General features: G+C 47.2%; 1 protein-coding gene across 5 annotated transcripts in view; it reads right to left on the reverse strand.

Annotated features, from left to right (window-relative positions):
* The window catches only part of GEMIN5 (gem nuclear organelle associated protein 5), a 305616-nt gene that overhangs the window by 21102 nt on the left and 263485 nt on the right, over positions 1–21029 (reverse strand). For all 5 annotated transcript variants that reach the window (XM_063928370.1, XM_063928371.1, XM_063928368.1 and 2 more), the window contains 2 exons: positions 13740–14000; positions 3764–3926 (listed from right to left, as the gene is read on the reverse strand). In XM_063928370.1, coding sequence (XP_063784440.1) covers positions 3764–3926; positions 13740–14000 — 424 coding nt within the window. The remainder of the gene's footprint in view (positions 1–3763; positions 3927–13739; positions 14001–21029) is intronic.

Here is a 21029-nt window from a genome sequence, read left to right on the forward strand (position 1 = left end):
CACTTACCCATTAAATTATAGATCCGGTTCCTCTCAGCAATTCAACATACGTTTACAACAGGTTTTGCAACATCTCCTCCAATCATTATTTAAACGATTGTTAAAGCCTAAGCATTAGCTTATATACACTTATTAATATGTTTTTTTCTGTCCTTCTCCCTTTATTCCTAATCTTTTAGCTCTATCCGTTTGTTCTTTGTATATTAGTAATAGAGAAAACCCATAGGAACGGGGTTTCCAAACTTCTATGAACCAACTTAACAAGATTAAATATATTCTTTCTCCCTATAACAATCATAAATATCTGCTGGTTGTCTACAGCCCAAGTAAAAATACATAGCGAGATCACACCCGCAGAAATGGGGTTAACATATTGCCCGATCAATCTGTATGTGGTTGTCATGGTTACCGGACTGGGAGCGACACGTACATTTCCGCATACGTAATTACGCCCCTTGCCGGAGTTGTACTGTTACTATGACGACGGAGGCACTGATGGTTACACCCCTTCCGTCCGATATATCCGGGGGAGGCGCTACAAGGGGATTGCTTCACCTGAGCCCCGTCCCTATGACGACGGCCGGGGAATTCTTACAGGCTATCTAATAACGACACGTCACTTCCGGTTTCCGTTACCTAGGTAACGGCCCGGGAGCGAATGTAAAGCCTCCGCAAATAAATGAATATATATAGCGGCTCATAAGAATAAGAAGGTCTGGAATAAGACACCAGTAATGGTCACCCTGAAATAGTAGATCAATATGGGTCTGATTGCTTCTATAAAGTTAAGTATATAATAACAGGCTGTTCCTAACTAGATCATGTGACACTAATCACATGACCAATACTAATCACATGACTTTCCATTCCACCTATGAAAGCCTTCTGTTGACAGTTTCCATGACTACATATTAGTAAACAAAAGTATTGATTGGACAAAACATATCTCTAAGTATGAGTTAGATGTATAATAAACATTTATTAGGACTAGAAATAAAAGTATAATACTACTAGAAGTTTTTATCCACAAGTGGGTCTGTCTCCTTTACCTATTTTAATTGTTTTTGTTATTGTAAACAGAGTTATGTATGATTAACAGGAAATGTGCATCCAGGTGCCAATTAAGCCACCATTTTGTCTAGGGTATATAAAGCCCAAACCCAGGCATTATTGTATACCTTTGAAAAAGCTGCAAGGCATACGCATCGAAACGCGTCAGGTTTCTGCATGCTCTGAGCACGACTCTCTCCAATTGGATCTGAACCAGCCCACAATATTTTCCAGCTACCCAGAGGAATCCCAGAGAGGCACCATCCAACCACCGCATTGCATGAGGTACCCACAAACTTTTGGGACATTTATTCCATCCAAAACCCTCTAGCGGTCTATGGAAATTATAAAGGACTCTCCTGGTACCATCTAAATGGGACTCATATAGTGGAAAACCACTGGATATATACCATCCATGGGCAATATTTGGAACGGATCCTCCAGAGCTCATATGACACATGTCCGGAATTAACATTTTGGGTAAAAATTTACATTTCCAAAGCATGCATATGGTATAATATAATTGCACATAATAATACTGTTTTTTTAATTTAAGTAGGTAGTGTTTTTAATAAATTGTTATTAATTTTACACATTATAGTGGATATTGTTCATTTCCTCTCAAAGCGCAGCCTCCTTCCTTTTTTTACCACTCAATGACCCTCATTTATCAACGGGTTTTGCTGTTAAAAACACGATATTAGTGATAAATAACAGCTTTATGTATTTAAGAAGCCCCCACAGTGCTGTTTCATGTCAGCGCTATTTTTTTTTTACCCCCTTCATTGACTTTACATGTTGAAGTTTATTTAACAACGAGCGGTATTCCCCAAATACCGCTCGTTGCACTATTACAAACTCGCCAGCTGCTCCTGTCTGTTAATTAGCGCTCACCTGCGCTGTTTGTCCCTGAAGCAGCGGGGAGACGGGAGAGTTACAGAGAGGAAGTGAAAGGAGAGAGAGGACTCAGCCGGCTCATCTGCTGCCTCACACCAGCTCACTCCCTCTGTCCCGCCACACACACACGGCACGCAACACATATGGCACATAACACACACACACGGGACACAGGATGCGCGCACACACACACACATACAACAACACACACTAGGGGTCGAGGACCGATGGTGGAGAGGAGGTTGGACGCTGGAGTGAAGGTGGTGGGAGGCAGACCAGCACAGATGCTGGTCACTGGTGCCGATCTTGGTTGTGGTATATGCGAGGGTATTGGAGGAGGGAGGATGGCTGCCACGGCCTTTCTGTCATCTCGCTCCCGCGCTTGTGCCGGAAAAGGAGAAACAGACGGTGCATGCGCAGACTGCATGACTTAAAAGAAAACTTAATTCGTCAGCGCTGTTTGGATGTGACAAACAGCGCTGCCGAGTGTTTTAACATTACCGCCGCCAGCGACAGCTTCAATGCTGAATACAACTAAAAAAGCGCGGTGAGCGGTAACGTTAATTCGCATAAGAAAAAGTTTTTGTTGATAAATATGGACCAATATAGCCTATGGGGAAGCCACCATACTGAGGTCACTGGGGCTTTCTTCTATCCGGACAAGAGATCTGAGGAGGCAACCTTCAGGTAGGACAGCCACAACCTGCCTGGGCAGTGTTGGGCTGTTACTCCCCTTTCATAATTTAATTTAGTGTGTGCTTCAGTGTGTGCTGTGCTCCGGTAAACTGACTCACTGGCGCTGTGGTGTCTGACAGGATTGTTGTATGGGCGCACACTGTGGAGTTTTGTGTGGTGCGGTCTGACAGGGACCGATTGTATGGGCACGCGCTGGTGCTCTGTCCTCTGCTGTACACGCTGTTTTGGGCAGCGGTGAGGCAGCGGGATCTTCCTCCGGCGGTGCGGTACCGAGGGGGATGTAAGCCCTAGATACCGCTTCCGTCTCTGTCTGACGCCGTGCTTTCACTGTAGACAGGTCCCTTTGCTGAAGGTAATGGTCAGCCGTGGCAGTAATACAGAAGGGGAAATAGCGCTTTTCGCCTTACTCTTCCTGCTCGGAGGGTTATTATTATGCCGCCCACCTCATTCTGTGTGGGTGGGCCGGGAACATGGCCGATGCTATTGCTGCCTTGCGTCAATCCCAATCGGGTACTGACTCAGGACAGTCTGCTGAGGAGCCACCGTGGAAATGTCTTTCTGACTTAGCACAGTCTTTGACAAGATAGTGACTGCTTCGGGTTCCACTGCTACTAAGCCACTGCCCGCTATCACTTTCCCAGGTGAGGAGTTAGATTCCGTAGTTCCCCCTCTGGAGGAAGGTGAAGTAGATCCTGAGTATGAGGAGGCGCAGTACCCGCACTGAATGTGCATGGGCCAGGGAGATGCGATCGCATCTCACTGATGTGAATGCCTCTGCTTTATTCACAAGCAGAGGCGCTCGCAGGTCGGTCGGGAGCAGTGATGTGGCATTTCGAGGGTTGTGCGGCAAAAACAGGTGTGGGCCAAAACCATTTTCGGAGGCGGCCGCACGACCTCACACGCAGCTGCTGCAAAGGAAAACATGGCCGCCCTAAGCCTGCCTTTGGAGCCAGGAGGGCATCCCTAATTCAGCAATGTGATCGCAAGCAGTTGCCGTTTTCCTGAATTATCACAACTGATGCTAAGGTCCATTATAAGCTTTTTACCAAATAATGCTTGTGGAATACAATTTCTATTTCTTACGAAGGTCCATGCTGCAGACATAGAATCCTGTACTTACCATCTGGAAGCAGCAGCTGGGAAATTTCCTGCATTAATGTAAATTGTCCGGCCTGATGACAGCAGGAGAGGGCTCGAAGTAAAGCAGGTGCCGCCTCATCCCAATTCTTTAAGAGGTAACTTAGAGCGGACAGCGCCACCTCCTGAGCTATGTAGAGCAGCAGCTGTGTGTATGGAAAGAAATATGAATTATCGGGATACCAACCACTTTAAATACACCATTAAAAAAATATACTCCCCACTAATATATTAAAAATAATTAGACATTATTTTTACCATTGAAAGCATTTGTATGAACTTAAATACATATTCTTAACACTGCATCAATAGCCACATTACTGCTGTAACTCCCACTGCCTTATGTAGGCTCAGCAGTGAGGGTTGGTGGAGGTGAGCCAGCTTCTGCTGGCAACAGCGGCAAAGAAACCCTAGCAATCCTAGCAGCTTCCGCTATCTGGGACAGGATACACAGTACAACTAAGGGACAGAGGCAGCGGTTACAAACTGCTGACGAGACTAGAAATTACTCCAGATGCTGGCGGGAAGAAGCGAATCGCGAGACAGAGGATATAAATAACGAGTCAGCTGTGTGGAAGGTCTGTGGTACCCCTGTGAAAGAAAAGTCATCATCAGCCTCTTTACAAGTGATGAGAGGGAGACAGTGCCAGTCACATCAGTCAGTGGGAAGAGCATATAGTGGGTTCAACTTAGCGCCTCACTAGTAGGGGTTCCCCAAGCTGGTGGGGGACACATGTGCCGGGATCAGATGCTCCAGAGGTGCACATTTTATGAGCAGGGCAGGAGCGAGGGGGGGGGGGGGGTTGACAGCATGTGTCAGGTCTCAATACCAAGGGCAATCTGTGGTTCCCAGGAGCCCATCATTTAAAAAAATGTAAGGTCCTACCTTTTTCGGGACTCATTAGAATTCACTCTTTCACATGCTCCTTCTATGTAATCAGACCCCTTCAATGCCATCAGATCCCTCCACATGCCTCTTCTAAGCCAAAAGACACCTCCATATGCCCCTGCTATGCCATCAGACCCCACCACATGCCCCTTCTATGTCACAAGACCCCTCCACATCCCCCTGCAAAGCCATAAGACCCTTCCACATAACCCTTGATAAGCAGCTTCCCTTGAATAAGATTCTGTGGCTAGTAGTACTGTCTTAGTGTGTCACAGCACACAGTGTACAAAACTCTCGCTCATTTATTAGCCCATCATGAAGATAAGGACGGAAATTCAGGCTCTCACATATATACTAGGGAGTATACTGGGGAGGAGCGCCACTGCTTTCTCACCCAGGGTGCTAAAATGTCTAGTTAAAGCTGTGAAGCAAGAGGCAGGACAGCTTTGGTAGCATTCAGTGTCTCGCAACCACAAACCCGAGGTGACTGGAGTGTAAGGTGTTCTGGTGAATCATAAGGAGAACAGACCTCCGTTCCACGCCAACCATGAAGTGTGTTTATAGAGTGCTCTAAATCGCAAGCTTCAGGACTCAGGTATATGTGCACTTGCCTCACACAGAGATTTCCATAGAGAGACAAACTCACCGAATCTGTAACCTAGAAGCTCACAATGCTCGTTGCACAGGTAAAACGGAGACTTTTGCTTAAGCACAAATTACTCTGTGCAGTTGCAAATGTAAACCATGTGAAAGGCTCATAGTACACACTTAAGTCGCATAGAGATTTTTAGGCACAGCATTTTGCAGTAGGCACAAGTACAAATAAGACTACGTAGGCCGTAGTGTATGTCACACCCATCACTGTGTGAGATGGTAAATACTGGGTAAGCAGGTGGTGCAATTTTATATATAAAATGTATTGGGAGGGGGGGGGGGGGGGGGGTTACTTGGTACGAGTTGAGGTGTGGGGTGTGGTGCCTCTGGACTGGCTGAGCTGGATGGCTTTAGTATGGCATACCTTTACATTCTATTAACACTTATCACGTACTAATTTTTTTTTTTAACACTATTTCTCCATTTTAATCTCATTTTTGTATCACTTCCTTTATAGCTTCGGCTTCCTAACACTAATTTATTAACAATATAGTTTTTTCACTGGTATGCTGCACTGGGCTTTCTGGCTTATGCTGATTTTTTGGGGTGCCACACCCTGCACCTAGATATAGCGCTAGGGACCCCAAATATACAGAGAGGCCTTGACGCGGCTTTGGGGCTTATTCATACATTTGCGCAAATATATGTAACTGAGATCTCAGAATATCAATATTGCGTGGGATTTAAATCTGGTTACCGTTATCATTCAGGGAAGCAAAATGCATTTTTCTCTTGCTTAGAAATACCCCTCCCTTTCAAGCACCTGAATGATGTCACTAAGGTAATTGAGCATCTGCCACTATATATGTTTGATACGAGTTGATGAAGGTGTTAATGTAATGGGCGAGGATCTATTACAGTACATATTAATGTGGTATGTATAAAGAAGGGTGTACTTGTAATATGTAAAAGAGCGTTAATGTTGTGTGTGTTAGGAGTAGGGCGTTACTGCAATGGAGTCCTCCTTATTATAGTTGTTATTGTACTTGTATTAAATATTTGCTTTGAGCCCAGTGGGTACACTGGGAAATATAGTGGGTGCTGGTGGAGTGCAGGGAATTAAATTGTACACACTTATCCATACAGATGTGTAAACTTACATTGTTCCTTGCAGCGCACTGCATCATGCCAATTTCCATGCTTGTGCCCAACATAATACTCAACACGTCAGCACTGTTTGCACCATGCAATCCACTGGGATTGTGGGTATGAATGCAGCACACACGCCCACCGGCAGGCATCTTTTTCATGGCATACATGCTGCGGCAGGCATCTTTTTCATGGCATACATGCTGCAGCGCGAGCAAAGATGTTAAAGGAAACATCTGTATCTCCTCCCCACAATATTCCGTGCTCATCAGTTATGTTTAATCAAAGCACACCGTAGAGACGGGAACAAATGAGGAGGAACGCACAATGTCCATCTAAAATATCAAACGCAAATAATGAGAAGATAGTAAATGGCGGCACCCAGTTTCCCCAAATGGACAAAGAAAAGAAAATAAGCACAATTAGATACAAATACATGAATCCTGTAGAATCTGGTGAATGTATGTTATGCACACCAGTGCCAGCAGGAATGTACTGGTGTCTGAACGGAGAGGGATGCAAAACAAATGAACTCACAGACAGACTGGGGAATATGACATTACATACATAGAAGGTGATAGGGTAACAAAATAAACACAAAGTGAACAGAGAAGCCCAAAGGCTAAGAAACGGGGTGTCTCCCTAGTATTAGGAATGCTCAGATGGAAAGAAGCGAGATGTTGTGATTTAATACGTAGAGAACCCGAAATGCTGTTGCTAAGGGCAACAGCAAAACCCTAAAGGGTTACCAACGGGTGTGGCAGTAAACTCCTTGGTCAGAGATGGAATAATACACAAGGAGAGTCTCCACAATCCTAGTCCTCACTTGCAGTGCACTGGTTCAGCTTACTGCCACTAAACTGACACCTGAACACCTTGCACAGTGAGAAAGGATTTTGGCAGGCAAGTCTGAGAATACAGCCGCAAACTTGCTAGGTTCACAGAGTAGCAAAAGAACCCCAGCAGGTTAAACGACTGACTCCAGTCTTACTGCTAGGTCTGGATTGGCAGAGTATAATACCAAATCCCAAGGCCTATTTGCCGTAAGCAACAAACAAATACAAAGTTTACACAGTACTAGCTAGCTTTCAGGAACTGACTAACCAACAAAGATTCAGCAGCATCTGCCTAACCTGAGAAGAGGGTTTATATAGCAGGTGCTGTCCACGCCCCACTCAGACCTCACAGACTGTGAGCACAAAAACCAGCACCGGATCCCCTGCCGTGCACAGAGCCTGTAACCACTGCACAGCAAAAGACCCGAACTGGAGTATCAGCTACGCTCAGGTTACTCCGCTAGCACTTGTCTCCCGGTTGCCATGACGACGTGGCAGCACAGAGCAGGAGACCCTAACAGTACCCCCCCTCTGACGAGGGGTCAAAGAACCCCTACCACCGGGTTTATCGGGGAACTGCGAGAAGAAAGAGAGTAACAGTCTGGGGGCATGAAGATCACAACTGCGCACCCACGACCGCTCCTCCGGGCCATACCCCTTCCAGTGCACCAAAAATGACAGCGACCCCGAACCATCTTGGAGTCAAGAATCCTTTCAACAACAAACTCCCTCTGGCCACGTATCAGAAGAGGGGAAGGTCTTCCACTGGAAGAAGGATTACTAATCGCCCGTTTTAAAAGGGAACAATGAAATGTTTTATTGATACCCAAAGAACGGGGTAGATCTAACTGAAATGCCACCGGATTGATAACCCTAGTGATCTTATAAGGACCGATGAACCGGGGGCCTAACTTATGAGATGGCTGTCTCAACTTCAAATTCTTGGTAGACAACCAGACGAAGTCTCCTAATTTGAAGCTGCAGGGTCTTTTCCGCTTATCAAAAACCCTTTTGGTCACTAATGACACAGACACAAGGGCTTTCTTCACTTTCCTCCAAATACCTCTAAGGACCGAAACCACAGAGGAACCACCAGGCGTGGAGTCCTGGGGGTCAAAAGAATTGGCCTTAGGATGATGCCCATACACACAAAGGAAGGGAGAGATCCCTGTAGCAGAGTGAGCCGCGTTGTTATAGGCAAACTCCGCCATGGACAGATGAGCAACCCAGTCAGTCTGACACTTGGAGACATAACACCTGAGGAACTGCTCCAAGGACTGGTTCACCCTTTCAGTCTGCCCATTAGACTGCGGATGGTAGCCTGACGACAAGCTGACAGAAATCTGGAGATCGGAACAAAATGCCCTCCAGAATTTGGCCACAAACTGGGATCCGCGGTCAGAGACCACATCAAGTGGCAACCCGTGGAGGCGCACAACATGCAGCATAAGTAATTCAGACAGGCGTCTGGCCGATGGCAGCCCAACCAATGGAACGAAGTGCGCCATCTTCGAAAACCTGTCAACGACAACACAGATGGCTGTCATCCCCGAGGATTTGGGCAAGTCCACCACAAAATCCATTGAAATGTGGGTCCATGGCTTAGATGGAATAGAGAGTGGATGTAATGGGCCAACAGGAACCCCTCTAGGAGTCTTATTTAGGGCACAGATGTCACATGCCCGAACCCACTGATCCACATCCCTAGCCACCGAGGGCCACCACACCGCCCTAGATAGCAACTCCCGAGTTCTGGCAATACCCGGGTGACCTGCCGACTTCTTGGCATAGAATTCCAGGAACACTCGCTGTCTTAACCTAGGAGGCACAAACAAAAGACCTACCGGAAGGTCTGGAGGAGCCTGCTCCTGTGCTCTAAGGACTAATGACAAGAGGTCCTGGGTAATGCCCACTTTAATACATGATGGGGACACAATGGGCAATGGCTCCTCGGTGGTCTCCTGGATTGGAGCAAAACTCAGCGAGAGCGCATCAGCCTTGATGTTTTTTGACCCAGGGCGATATGTTATCAAAAAATTAAAGCGAGCAAAAAACAAAGCCCATCGTGCCTGCCTGGCATTGAGGCGCTTCGCTGACTCTAAATATGCCAAATTCTTATGGTCGGTGAGAATTGAGACCACAAACTTAGCCCCCTCAAGCCAGTGTCTCCACTCCTCGAGTGCATCCTTAATAGCCAACAATTCCCGGTTACCCACATCATAATTCATCTCGGCAGGCGAAAATTTACGGGAAAAGTAAGCACAGGGATGAAGGCGATTATCAGACACACCCATCTGAGAGAGCACTGCCCCAATACCCATCTCAGAGGCATCCACCTCCACCACAAAAGGACGCTCTGGATCTGGGTGTCGCAGCACCTTGGCCGAGACAAATGGCCTTTTGAGACGGGCAAAAGCCGCTTTGGCCTCACAAGACCAGTGAGCAACATCCGCCCCTTTCTTAGTGAGTGCCACCAAGGGCACCACTATAGACGAAAATCCAGCGATAAATCGTCTATAAAAATTCGCAAAGCCCAGAAAACGCTTAAGCGCCTTCAAACTAGTGGGCTGCACCCAATTCAGGACTGCCTGTACCTTGGAAACCTCCATTTGGAAACCTTCTGGGGAGATAATATATCCTAGAAATGCGATTTGCTGAACTTCAAATTCGCACTTCTCCAGCTTCGCCCCAAGCCGGTGGTCTCTGAGTTTCTGGAGGACTAAGCGTACATGCTTCCGATGTTCCTCCAGGGAATGGGAGAAGATTAGGATGCCATCTAAGTATACAACTAAGAATCTATCCAAATATTCCCTGAGCACATCGTTCATGAAGTCCTGGAAGACTGCCGGGGCATTACAGAGCCCAAAAGGCATCACCAAATATTCATAATGCCCTGAGTGGGTATTAAAGGCAGTCTTCCATTCATCCCCCTCTCTTATTCGGATTAGATTGTACGCACCGCGTAGGTCAATCTTAGAAAAAATGGTGGCAGTACGAAGCTGGTCAAACAAGACCGAAATGAGAGGCAGTGGGTAGGAGTTTTTAATCGTGATACGGTTCAATTCCCTGAAGTCGATGCAGGGTCGCAACGAACCGTCCTTTTTACCCACGAAGAAGAACCCCGACCCAACTGGAGACTGTGAAGGTCTGATAAATCCCTTAGCCAAGTTCTCCTGAATGTACTCTGCCATAGCCTGAGTCTCAGGACGTGACAGGGAGTACAACCTGCTCTTGGGAAGCTTAGCATTCGGCAACAAATCAATGGCACAGTCATAGGGGCGATGGGGAGGTAGTACCTCTGCAACTCTTTTGGAGAACACGTCCGCAAAATCTGCATAACATCCTGGCAATCCTGGCAAACTTAGCTGCGAAAGCCTGACTGGAAGGCTCAAGCAACTCCTGAAACAATCAGTACCCCAACTAAGAATCTCCCCAGAGACCCAGTCAAATTGAGGATTGTGGGCCCTTAACCAGAGTAACCCCAACACCAATGGGGCAAAAGTACAGACAGTCACATAAAAGGACAATTTTTCAGAGTGTGTGGCTCCAATAAACAAAGAAATCTGGCTAGTGCAAGAGGTAATTTTACTCTGGGATAATGGTTCCCCGTTTAACCCACAAATCTCAATTTCTGATGCCAAGGGTACTAAGGGAACAGAGTGTTTCAGGGCGAATTGGCGGTCCATAAAAACCCAGTCGGCCCCACTGTCCACAAAGGCCTCAGTCTTGACAGTTTGACCGAGGATCTTCAAGGTCACCGGAATGATAAAAGTCTTCTTGGGAAATTCTGACTTCTGGCCTGACAGGATATTTCCCATCACCCTCAGGCCCTGAAGTTTTCCGGCTTTTCTGGGCATGATACTACCACATGACCTTTATTCCCACAGTACAAACATAACCCCTGCTGTCTCCTCCGCGTCTTCTCACGCGAGGAGAGGCGGGTAGCCCCAATCTGCATAGGCTCCTCTGAAAATTCCTCAGAGTCTGAGGTTCCCTTGGGAAAGAAGGAAACCTCGGCCTCCCTTTCAAGCCTGCGCTCTCTCAGCCGTCTATCCACCCGAATGGATAACTGCATGAGCTGATCCAAGCTATCAGGCAAGGGATATTGTACCAGTTGGTCTTTTAACTGGTTAGAAAGACCTCTTCGGTACTGGTGTCTCAGGGCTGGGTCATTCCACTGGGTATCATGGGCCAACCCCCGAAACTCCGTACAATAAACCTCAACTGGCCTTCGCCCTCGCTTAAGGATCGAAATCTGAGCCTCGGCTGAGGCAGTCTTGTCAGGGTCATCATACAACATGCCCAGTGCCGTAAAAAAAGCATCAACACTTTTAAGCGACGGACAGTCAGGCTGCAACCCATATGCCCAGACCTGTGGGTCTCCTTGTAGCAAGGAAATCACTATGCCCACCTGCTGAATCTCCGACCCAGAAGGCCTAAGCTGGAAATATAGCTTGCAGCTCTCCTTGAAACAAAAGAACTGCGAGCGATCTCCAGAAAAACGATCCGGAAGATTTACTTTCGGCTCCTTAACCCCTGAAGGCACTGCTGCTGCGGGAGCTCCGCCAGCGGCCTGCGAGGTGTGCATTTTAATGGACAAATCATTAAATTGTCGAGTCAGGACCTGCACCTGATCGACCACCTGTTGCAAAGTATTTTGAGGGGTATGCTCCATATTCCCACAAAATTTCAACAGGAGTATTAGGCTGCTGAATATGTTATGCACACCAGTGCCAGCAGGAATGTACTGGTGTCTGAACGGAGAGGGATGCAAAACAAATGAACTCACAGACAGACCGGGGAATATGACATTACATACATAGAAGGTGATAGGGTAACAAAATAAACACAAAGTGAACAGAGAAGCCCAAAGGCTAAGAAACGGGGTGTCTCCCTAGTATTAGGAATGCTCAGATGGAAAGAAGCGAGATGTTGTGATTTATTACGTAGAGAACCCGAAATGCTGTTGCTAAGGGCAACAGCAAAACCCTAAACGGTTACCAACGGGTGTGGCAGTAAACTCCTTGGTCAGAGATGGAATAATAGACACAAGGAGAGTCTCCACAATCCTAGTCCTCACTTGCAGTGCACTGGTTCAGCTTACTGCCACTAAACTGACACCTGAACACCTTGCACAGTGAGAAAGGATTTCGGCAGGCAAGTCTGAGAATACAGCCGCAAACTTGCTAGGTTCACAGAGTAGCAAAAGAACCCCAGCAGGTTAAACGACTGACTCCAGTCTTACTGCTAGGTCTGGATTGGCAGAGTGTAATACCAAATCCCAAGGCCTATTTGCAGTAAGCAACAAACAAATACAAAGTTTACACAGTACTAGCTAGCTTTCAGGAACTGACTAACCAACAAAGATTCAGCAGCATCTGCCTAACCTGAGAAGAGGGTTTATATAGCAGGTGCTGTCCACGCCCCACTCAGACCTCACAGACTGTGAGCACAAAAACCAGCACCGGATCCCCTGCCTGTAACCACTGCAGGAGCCTGTAACCACTGCACAGCAAAAGACCCGAACCGGAGTATCAGCTACGCTCAGGTTACTCCGCTAGCACTTGTCTCCCGGTGCCATGACGACGTGGCAGCACAGAGCAGGAGACCCTAACAATGTATGACAAGACGACCAGGTAGCGGGCCTACACAGCTTCTCAGCCTAAGGTCAGCGCTTCATCAGGCTGCCCAGGAGGCAATCACGGATCTGAGATTTTCAGGAAGAGGCTGCCCAGTCCCACCGTAAGTCTGGGGAATGGTGGAAGTAATCCACCTACTGTAGCGGCTATTTTTCGTGTTGCCGGCATTCGGGATCCCGGCCACAGAATGCCGGCGGGGAGGGGGCGAGTGCAGCAAGCCCCTTGCGTGGGCACCCACGAGTGGGAATAGTCCCTGCTGGTCAGCATGACAACCGTTGGGATTGTGTGGGGGCGGGATGTAGGGGGAGGTAATGTGACCGGCGGTCTCCTGACCGCCGGTCACATAACTACATCCCACTGTAGCCACTGTAGCAGTGAACTTCCTTGATGACCAGCCAACACCTTTTCTGATTATCATAGTGGATAGAGAAATCATACGTTCTAAGAGAATCACTTTGTCTCCCAAAAGCAAGCCTGCACAGCCTGAACTATACAATGAATGTAGAAAGCCATCTTCTTCTGAAGACCTACAATGGTCCAAAGCTAGAATCACAGAGTCTGAAACAGAAGACTTGGTCCACAGGTAAGCCCGATTCTCATGGAAAAATCTCCTAGTGGATGATATAGTTAAAATGAAGAGTCCAGTTTTAACTCAACTAAATGTAACGGCTCAAACGGACGATACTGTAAGGCATTCAAGCCCAAATTACTATTCTACAAAGCTGCCACAAAGGTAGATTGTTCATGCAGTACACACTGCAAAAAACGTCTGGACTACAAAATTGAGTGAGAGTCAAGAATTTGCCACAGTGAAGAACATATTAAGGGAAGGTGAAGGACGCAAGCCATTACCTGCTTGGGGCTGGTGTTGGCAGTGGTTGGAGGGGCCTCCGATGCACAAAGCTGCTGATAGGCCTCCGTATACTGGTCAGCTGTGCAGACCCCATACTCTTTCTGCCAGAGGCCAGCAAGTTTACTAATGAAAGGTTCCCTGTTGCCGTTCACCATCCAGTCATGAAAACATGGTGCCGACTGTGTCTTCCAATCTACCGGAGTCTTCTCCTCTAGGTGATTAAACAGTAGTTCACTAGTGCAGAAAACCAGCCTCTGTCCCTGTAAAACAAGGGTTTCACTTGTCACAGTCATATACAGTATTATTTAAACTGTGACACACTAAAACTTTGAAGTCTGTATAAAATAACCTACCTTCCCTTGACTAACATAACTGTGGGGTTCAAGTGTATAAGAACCCTGCTGAACTCACCCCCACAATGGTCGGCTAATGATCAGTTCTCCAGTAATGAGTACAGCCAACAATACAGGTGTATTTAGAACAATCAGAACATGCAATCTCAATAACCGGTAATGGACCATTAACTGGCAAAAGCATGGGTGACTACAGCAGGAACTATGTATACTGCAAGTCAGGTAAGATGTTCTAGTGCAGTGATGGCTAACCTTGACACTCCAGCTGTTGTTGAACTACACATCCCAGCATGCCCTGCATCAGTTTTAGCATGGCCAAATAGCAAAACTGATGCAGGGCATGCTGGGATGTATAGTTCAACAACAGCTGGAGTGTCAAGGTTAGCCATCACTGTTCTAGTGGCCCAAGCTCACAATGAAAATAGGAATTTAATACCTACCGGTAATTCCTTTTTTCGTAGTCCGTAGGGGATACTGGGATGGTCTTAGTACCATGGGGTATAGATGGGGTTCATTGGAGCCTGGCACTTTAAAAATTCTTCAGTGTGCTGGCTCCTCCCCTCTATGCCCCTCCTGCAGACTCAGTCTAGGAAAACTGTGCCTGAGGAGACTGACATACTTTGAGAGAAGGAAAATAGACAAGAAAGTGGTGAGAAACTAACCAACACACAACACAACAAGAGGATAGCCACGCTAACCACAACTTGAAACTAGGGACAGCAACAGCAGATCCAACCAAGAAACACAAGAACAAAGCTTGCAGAAAAACAAACGAAGCCCAGTATCTCCTACGGACTACGAGAAAAGGAATTACCGGTAGGTATTAAATTCCTATTTTCTCTAACATACTAGGGGATACTGGGATTGTCTTCGTACCATGGAGAAGTCCCAAAGCTCCCAGACCGGGTGGGAGAGTGCCGAGACCCCTGCAAGACAGAGTGACCAAACTGGAGGTCCTCAGTAGCCAAGGTATCGAACTTGTAAAACTTTAGAAACGTGTTCGAACCAGACCAAGTAGCTGCTCGGCATAACTGCAAAGCCGAAACGCCCTGGGCAGCCGCCCAGGAAGAACCCACCGACCTAGTGGAGTGGGCCTGAACAGACCTCGGTAACGGCAAGGACGCCGAAAAGTAAGCCTGTTGGATTGTTGGATCCAATGAGCAATGGACTTCTTAGACACAGGACATCCAACCTTGGTAGCACCGTAGAGGACAAAAAGCAAGTCAGATTTTCTGTGACAAGCCGTCCTCTTAACATAAATCTTCAAAGCCCGAACCACATCCAGGGACTTTTGCGTAACCGACGTGTCTGACACCACTGGAACTACTATCGGCTGACTGAAGTTAAACACCGATACCACCTTAGACAAAAACTGCGGGCGAGTCCTGATCTTCACCCTATCCTCGTGAAAAAAGAGATTGGGGCATTATCCTGTAAGAGCCCCTAATTCCGAAACACGCCATGCAGAGGCCAATGCCAATAATATGACAGTCTTCCAAGTCAAATACTTCAGGTCCACCCTGTGTAATGGTTCAAGCCAATGCGATTGAAGAAAGGTGAGGACCAAATTGAGATCCCACGGAGCCGTGGGAGGCACAAAGGACGGTTGAATACGAAGGACACCCTTCAAAAACGTGTGGACTTCAGGAATCACAGCCAACTGCCTTTGGAAGAAGATAGACCAGGCTGAGACCTGAACTCTACTGGATCCTAAACGTAGGATCTTCCTGAAGCAGCAGAGGCCAGGGCTCCTCGGGGGACATGGCCAGGCGGTCAGCATACCAGGCCTTGCAAGGCCAATCCGGGGCAATCAGAATTGCCTGAACGCTTTCCAGTTTTAGACTTTTGAGAACTCTGGGAATGAGAGGAAGTGGAGGGAACAGATAGACGAACTGGTAAATCCATTGCGCCATCAGAGCATCTGCCGCTGCAGCCTGTAGATCCCTCGTCCTGGAGCAGTAGGGACGCAGCGTTTTGATGAGGAAAGAAGCCATCATGTCGATCAGCAGGCAACCCCACCGTTGAACCAACAGCTGAAACACCTGTGGGTGAAGGTCCCATTCCCTCTGGTGCAGATCGTGTTTGCTGGGGAAGTCCGCTTCCCAGTTATCCACTCCCGGAATAAATATGGCCAACATGGCCCTGGCGTTGCGTTCCGCTCAGAGGAGTATCCTGGACACTTCTCGCCGTGGCATTGGCCAACTGGACCTGTATGGCCTGATGTTGAAGGAGGTAAGAGGCATGCAGAAGGGCATTGTAAATCGCACGGAGTTCCAGAATGTTTATCGGAAGGGAAGACTCTTGGGGTGACCACGTTCCCTAAAACTGAGCCCCTTGGGTCACAGCCCCCCCAGCCGCGGAGGCTCGCATCCGTTGTCAACAGAATCCATGCCTGAATTCCGAACAGTCTGCCACCGTCGGCCCTCCACTAGGTGGGTGATCTGCAACCACCATAGCAGGGAGATCATTACTTTTGGTGAAAGGGATATCCACTGGTGCATGTGGAGATGTGTCCCTGACCATCTGTCCAGCAGATCCAACTGGAACGGACAAGTATGGAATCTTCAGTACTGAATAGCCTCTTAGGTGGCCACCATCTTGCCTAGTAGGCGAATGTAAAGATACACCGAGATCTTGTGTGGTTTCAGATTGGAGCGGACCATAGACTGGATTGTCAAGGCTTTGTCCATAGGAAGGAACAGTTTCTGAGACACCGTGTCCAGTATCATCCTCAGGAACTGAAGTCTCTGCAAAGGTTCCAGGTGTGATTTTTGTAGATTGAGAATCCACCCGTGATTTGTGAGAAGTCGTGTAGTCAGGTCGATGCTTTCCAACAACCGAGCCCTGGACACAGCTTTTATGAAGAGATTGTCCAAGTAGGGGACGATGTTCACCCGCAACACGCAGAGTTGCAACATAATTTCCGTCATACCCTTCGTGAACACCAAAAACAAGGGCCAAAACTGGAAGTGGCTGTCCTGCAGCGCAAACCTGAGGTAAGCCTGATGAGGTGGCCAGATTGGGATGTGAAGGTATGCATCCTTGATATCCAGGGATACCATCAACTCCCCTTCTTCTAGGCCAGAAACCACCGCTCTCAGAGATTCCATTTTGAACTTGAACACCCGTAGGTACAGGTTCAGAGATTTGAGGTTCAACATCTGTTGCACCGAACCGTCCGGCTTCGGTACCACAAACAGGCTGGAATAAAATCCCTTGTTTCGAAGTAGAGGAGGGACTGGGACAATAACCTGCGTTAATAGTAGTTTTTCTATGGCGTCTTTTGCAAGGTAACTCCTGCCACAGGTGAAACTGGTAAGCCAGACTTGAACACTCTGTAAGGAGGGAGTGTCTGAAACACTAACCCAGCAGTGGCCAACCAGTGGCTCTTGAGCCGCATGGGGCGCTTTCTTTATTCAAATGTGGCTCCCCAACACTCAAAATCACGTGACCACAATAGAGACGGAAACTGCTGCACTCAAGCCAGACACACAGCAGCACTACGGGCACAGAGAATTGAGGGAGCCAGATACTAGAAGTGAGACACCCACTGGCAAACAGAGGACACATAAGGGGCTGCTGCAATGGCATGAGTTGTAGAGGCTGTGGTGACACGAGGGTGGGCTTGAGTGACACAAGGGGGAGCTGGCTGGAGTGACACAGTAGGGTGCTGGCAGGAGTGACTCATGGGGTGCTGGCTAAAGTGACATAGGAAGTTGGTAGCAGGAGTGGCACATGGAGTAACTGGCTGAAGTGACACAGTAGGGTGCTGGGAGTAGTGACACATGGGAGAGCTGGCTGGAGTGACTCATTGGGAGCTGGCTGGAGTGACATAGGAGGGTGCTAGCAGGCGTGACATGGGAGAGCTGACTGGAGTGAGGCAGCAGGGTGTTAGCAGGAGTGACTCACGGGGAACTGGCTGGAGTGACATAGGAGGGTGCTAGCAATAGTGACAAATGGGAGAGCTGGCTGGAGTGATGCAGCAGGGTGCTGGCTGGAGGGACACATAGGGGAGCTGAAGTGTATTATGTGAATCTGGCTTTTTAAATTATTTTATGTGGAAGTGGCTTTTTCAATATATTTTATACCAGGGGCATGGTCTAGCAGGCACAAGGCCACACCCCTTTTTTGCACGCGTACCTTTGGCTTGATGGCGGATCTTTAATGTACCTAACTAGATTTTTTTGCTCTTTGTATCCGACTGATTGGTAACCCTTGCTCTAACCGGTATCCTTGTGAGATTAGGTCTCTCAACCAAGGATCCCGGCAAGACTCCGCCAAAACCTGTTGGAAATACTGAAGTCGAGAACCCACCTGAAAGTCCCCCTGCAGCTGGGGCCAACCATCACGCGGAGGGCTTCATTGAGGAAGAACCTTAATTCTGCTAAAGTGATCCAGCGGCCGCTGGTATGCGAGGTTTACCTCAATTTCCTGTAGCTGCATTTGAGGCACCCCTGGCCCTGCCTCTGAATATGGCCACACAAAAAGGACTGTAGAGAGGGGCCGGGATAAGCCGCAGACGGCAGATAGGTGGACTTACCAGCCGTTGCTTGTGAAATCCACTTGTTTAGTTCTTCACCAAACAGAGCCTCCCCCGTGAAGAGAAGATTTTCAATGCCCCTTTTGGACTCAGCATCTGCTATCCACTGTCACAACCATAGCGCCCTGCAAGAAGACAGCCATAGCCGTGGCGCGTGAATAGATTAGGCCAATCACCTTGACTGCCTCGCTCATGAAGTTAGCAAAATCCTGAATATGTTGCATGAGTGTCAGAAGCTCGTCCTGAGGCATAATGTCAAAACCCTCTATTACATTACCACTCCATTTAACAATGCCCTTGAGATCCAACTAAAAGCAATGGTGGGTCTTTGTATGACCCCCACTGCAGTGTATATGGATTTGAGTGTAGCCTCCATCTTACGATCAGCAGGGTCTTTTAAGGAGATAGCACTAGGTACAGGCAGTACAATGTTACATGACAGCCTGGACACTGATGTATTCACAGCTGGAGGCTTCTCCGACACCTTCCTATCCTCAGGGAAGAAAAGGGAAGGAGGTTAGCAACCGCTTGTCAAGATTAACCTACGTCTCTTTAAAAAGTGTGTTTAATTCCTTAGAGACAGGAAAGGTGGCAGTAGACTTTTGTTTTACATAAAAAAACGACGACTCATCAGGTTCTGCCTCTTTATCAGGGATATTCAGGACCTCCCTAATAGAATAAATAAGTGATTCCACACACTGAGACAGAGGTACAGTCTCCTTTATCAACCTCTACTTCCCCTTCCTCCTAATCTGGCATCTCATTATCAGAGTGAGAATGGAGCACATGGGGCAGCGTGCGTTTCTGGGAAACTAGCAGAGGGGGTTGAGAGGCAGGTCTGAGATCAGAAGTATGAAACAGAAAATCATCTATGGATTTTTTTAAACACTTGTCTTTCCTGCCTGGCAGTAGCCAGTTCAGATGATATGTTAGGCATCATCCCTTTAATTGAATCCAGCCATTCTGGTTCCTGTGTGCTGCTTCCCTGTGAAGGGAGACTGCACTGAGTACACAACAGAGACCCTCCTGGAGTGGGGGAAAACTTTGGGCTACAGGACTGACATATAACTTTCTTGCCAGACATGTTTATACAACAGAACACACACACAGGAGCAGTAAAATATACACAGTAACCGCCTGGATGGAGTGAGTCAGAGAGAGCGAGAAAACCAGCACACGCCTGCCTTAATCAGCTAAAGCAGTGCTTTGCCGGGCAGAAACTAGAACCTTAGAGAAGGTAACTGGTTTTGACAATATATTGCTCTCAAAACCCCCTGGTACCAGTGTAAGGTGTTTTAGAGGGTCCTTGGAGGAGCAGCGCTTCCCTGTATGCAAAAAATTGTATACCAACAGGTAATAGATCGGGCGCTTAAGGTTGCTGCACCTCTAATGCTGCTGCTAATTATAGTGGGGTAGTCACACCCAATTAAATCAAAACACAAACAAACAAATAGCAGCGCTGATAAACTTGCTAATACATACGGATTGAGTGAAAAATATTCAATTTAATATAGACGGCAATCATTAGCCTATTAAAACCAACATACACAACTCATAAAAATAATTAAAATGGGTCTCAATTATAATTGCCTCTAATAAACAGTCCGTTCCTATTTAATGAACTGGATAAGCAGATGTATAATGCATAGAAAGAGAGACTGACTGCGCAGTCTACCATCCAACTTTACCAATACCGCTAGAGGTGAAGTCCCTTGGTAGTTTGTTTGTAAGTGTCCAAGCGGATTCCTCAATGCTTTGCGGTGTCCTTTTCCTTAGGTTGGAAGTTGTAGGATGTAAAGAAATCTTTCCTTATTTCATCTGCAAGGGTGGAAGTCCAGTTCTGGTCCGGATATAGGCAATAAATTTGGCAAGTGATGACCCAAGGATGACAGTTCCTGACGCGTTTCGCTGTACAAGCTACAGCTTTTTCAGATAAAATAAGGAAAGATTTCTTTACATCCTACAACTTCCAACCTAAGGAAAAGGACACCGCAAAGCATTGAGGAATCCGCTTGGACACTTACAAACAAACTACCAAGGGACTTCACCTCTAGCGGTATTGGTAAAGTTGGATGGTAGACTGCGCAGTCAGTCTCTCTTTCTATGCATTATACATCTGCTTATCCAGTTCATTAAATAGGAACGGACTGTTTATTAGAGGCAATTATAATTGAGACCCATTTTAATTATTTTTATGAGTTGTGTATGTTGGTTTTAATAGGCTAATGATTGCCGTCTATATTAAATTGAATATTTTTCACTCAATCCGTATGTATTAGCAAGTTTATCAGCGCTGCTATTTCTTCCCTGTATGCAGCCTGTAGTGTGATGCAGCAGGAAATGGCGCCTCTGAGCCACTGGTACCACTCTTCATGAAGCCCCGCCCCCTTAATGGC

This window comes from Pseudophryne corroboree, chromosome 6 (genome assembly GCF_028390025.1).
Source record: "Pseudophryne corroboree isolate aPseCor3 chromosome 6, aPseCor3.hap2, whole genome shotgun sequence".
Taxonomy (NCBI): domain Eukaryota; kingdom Metazoa; phylum Chordata; class Amphibia; order Anura; family Myobatrachidae; genus Pseudophryne; species Pseudophryne corroboree.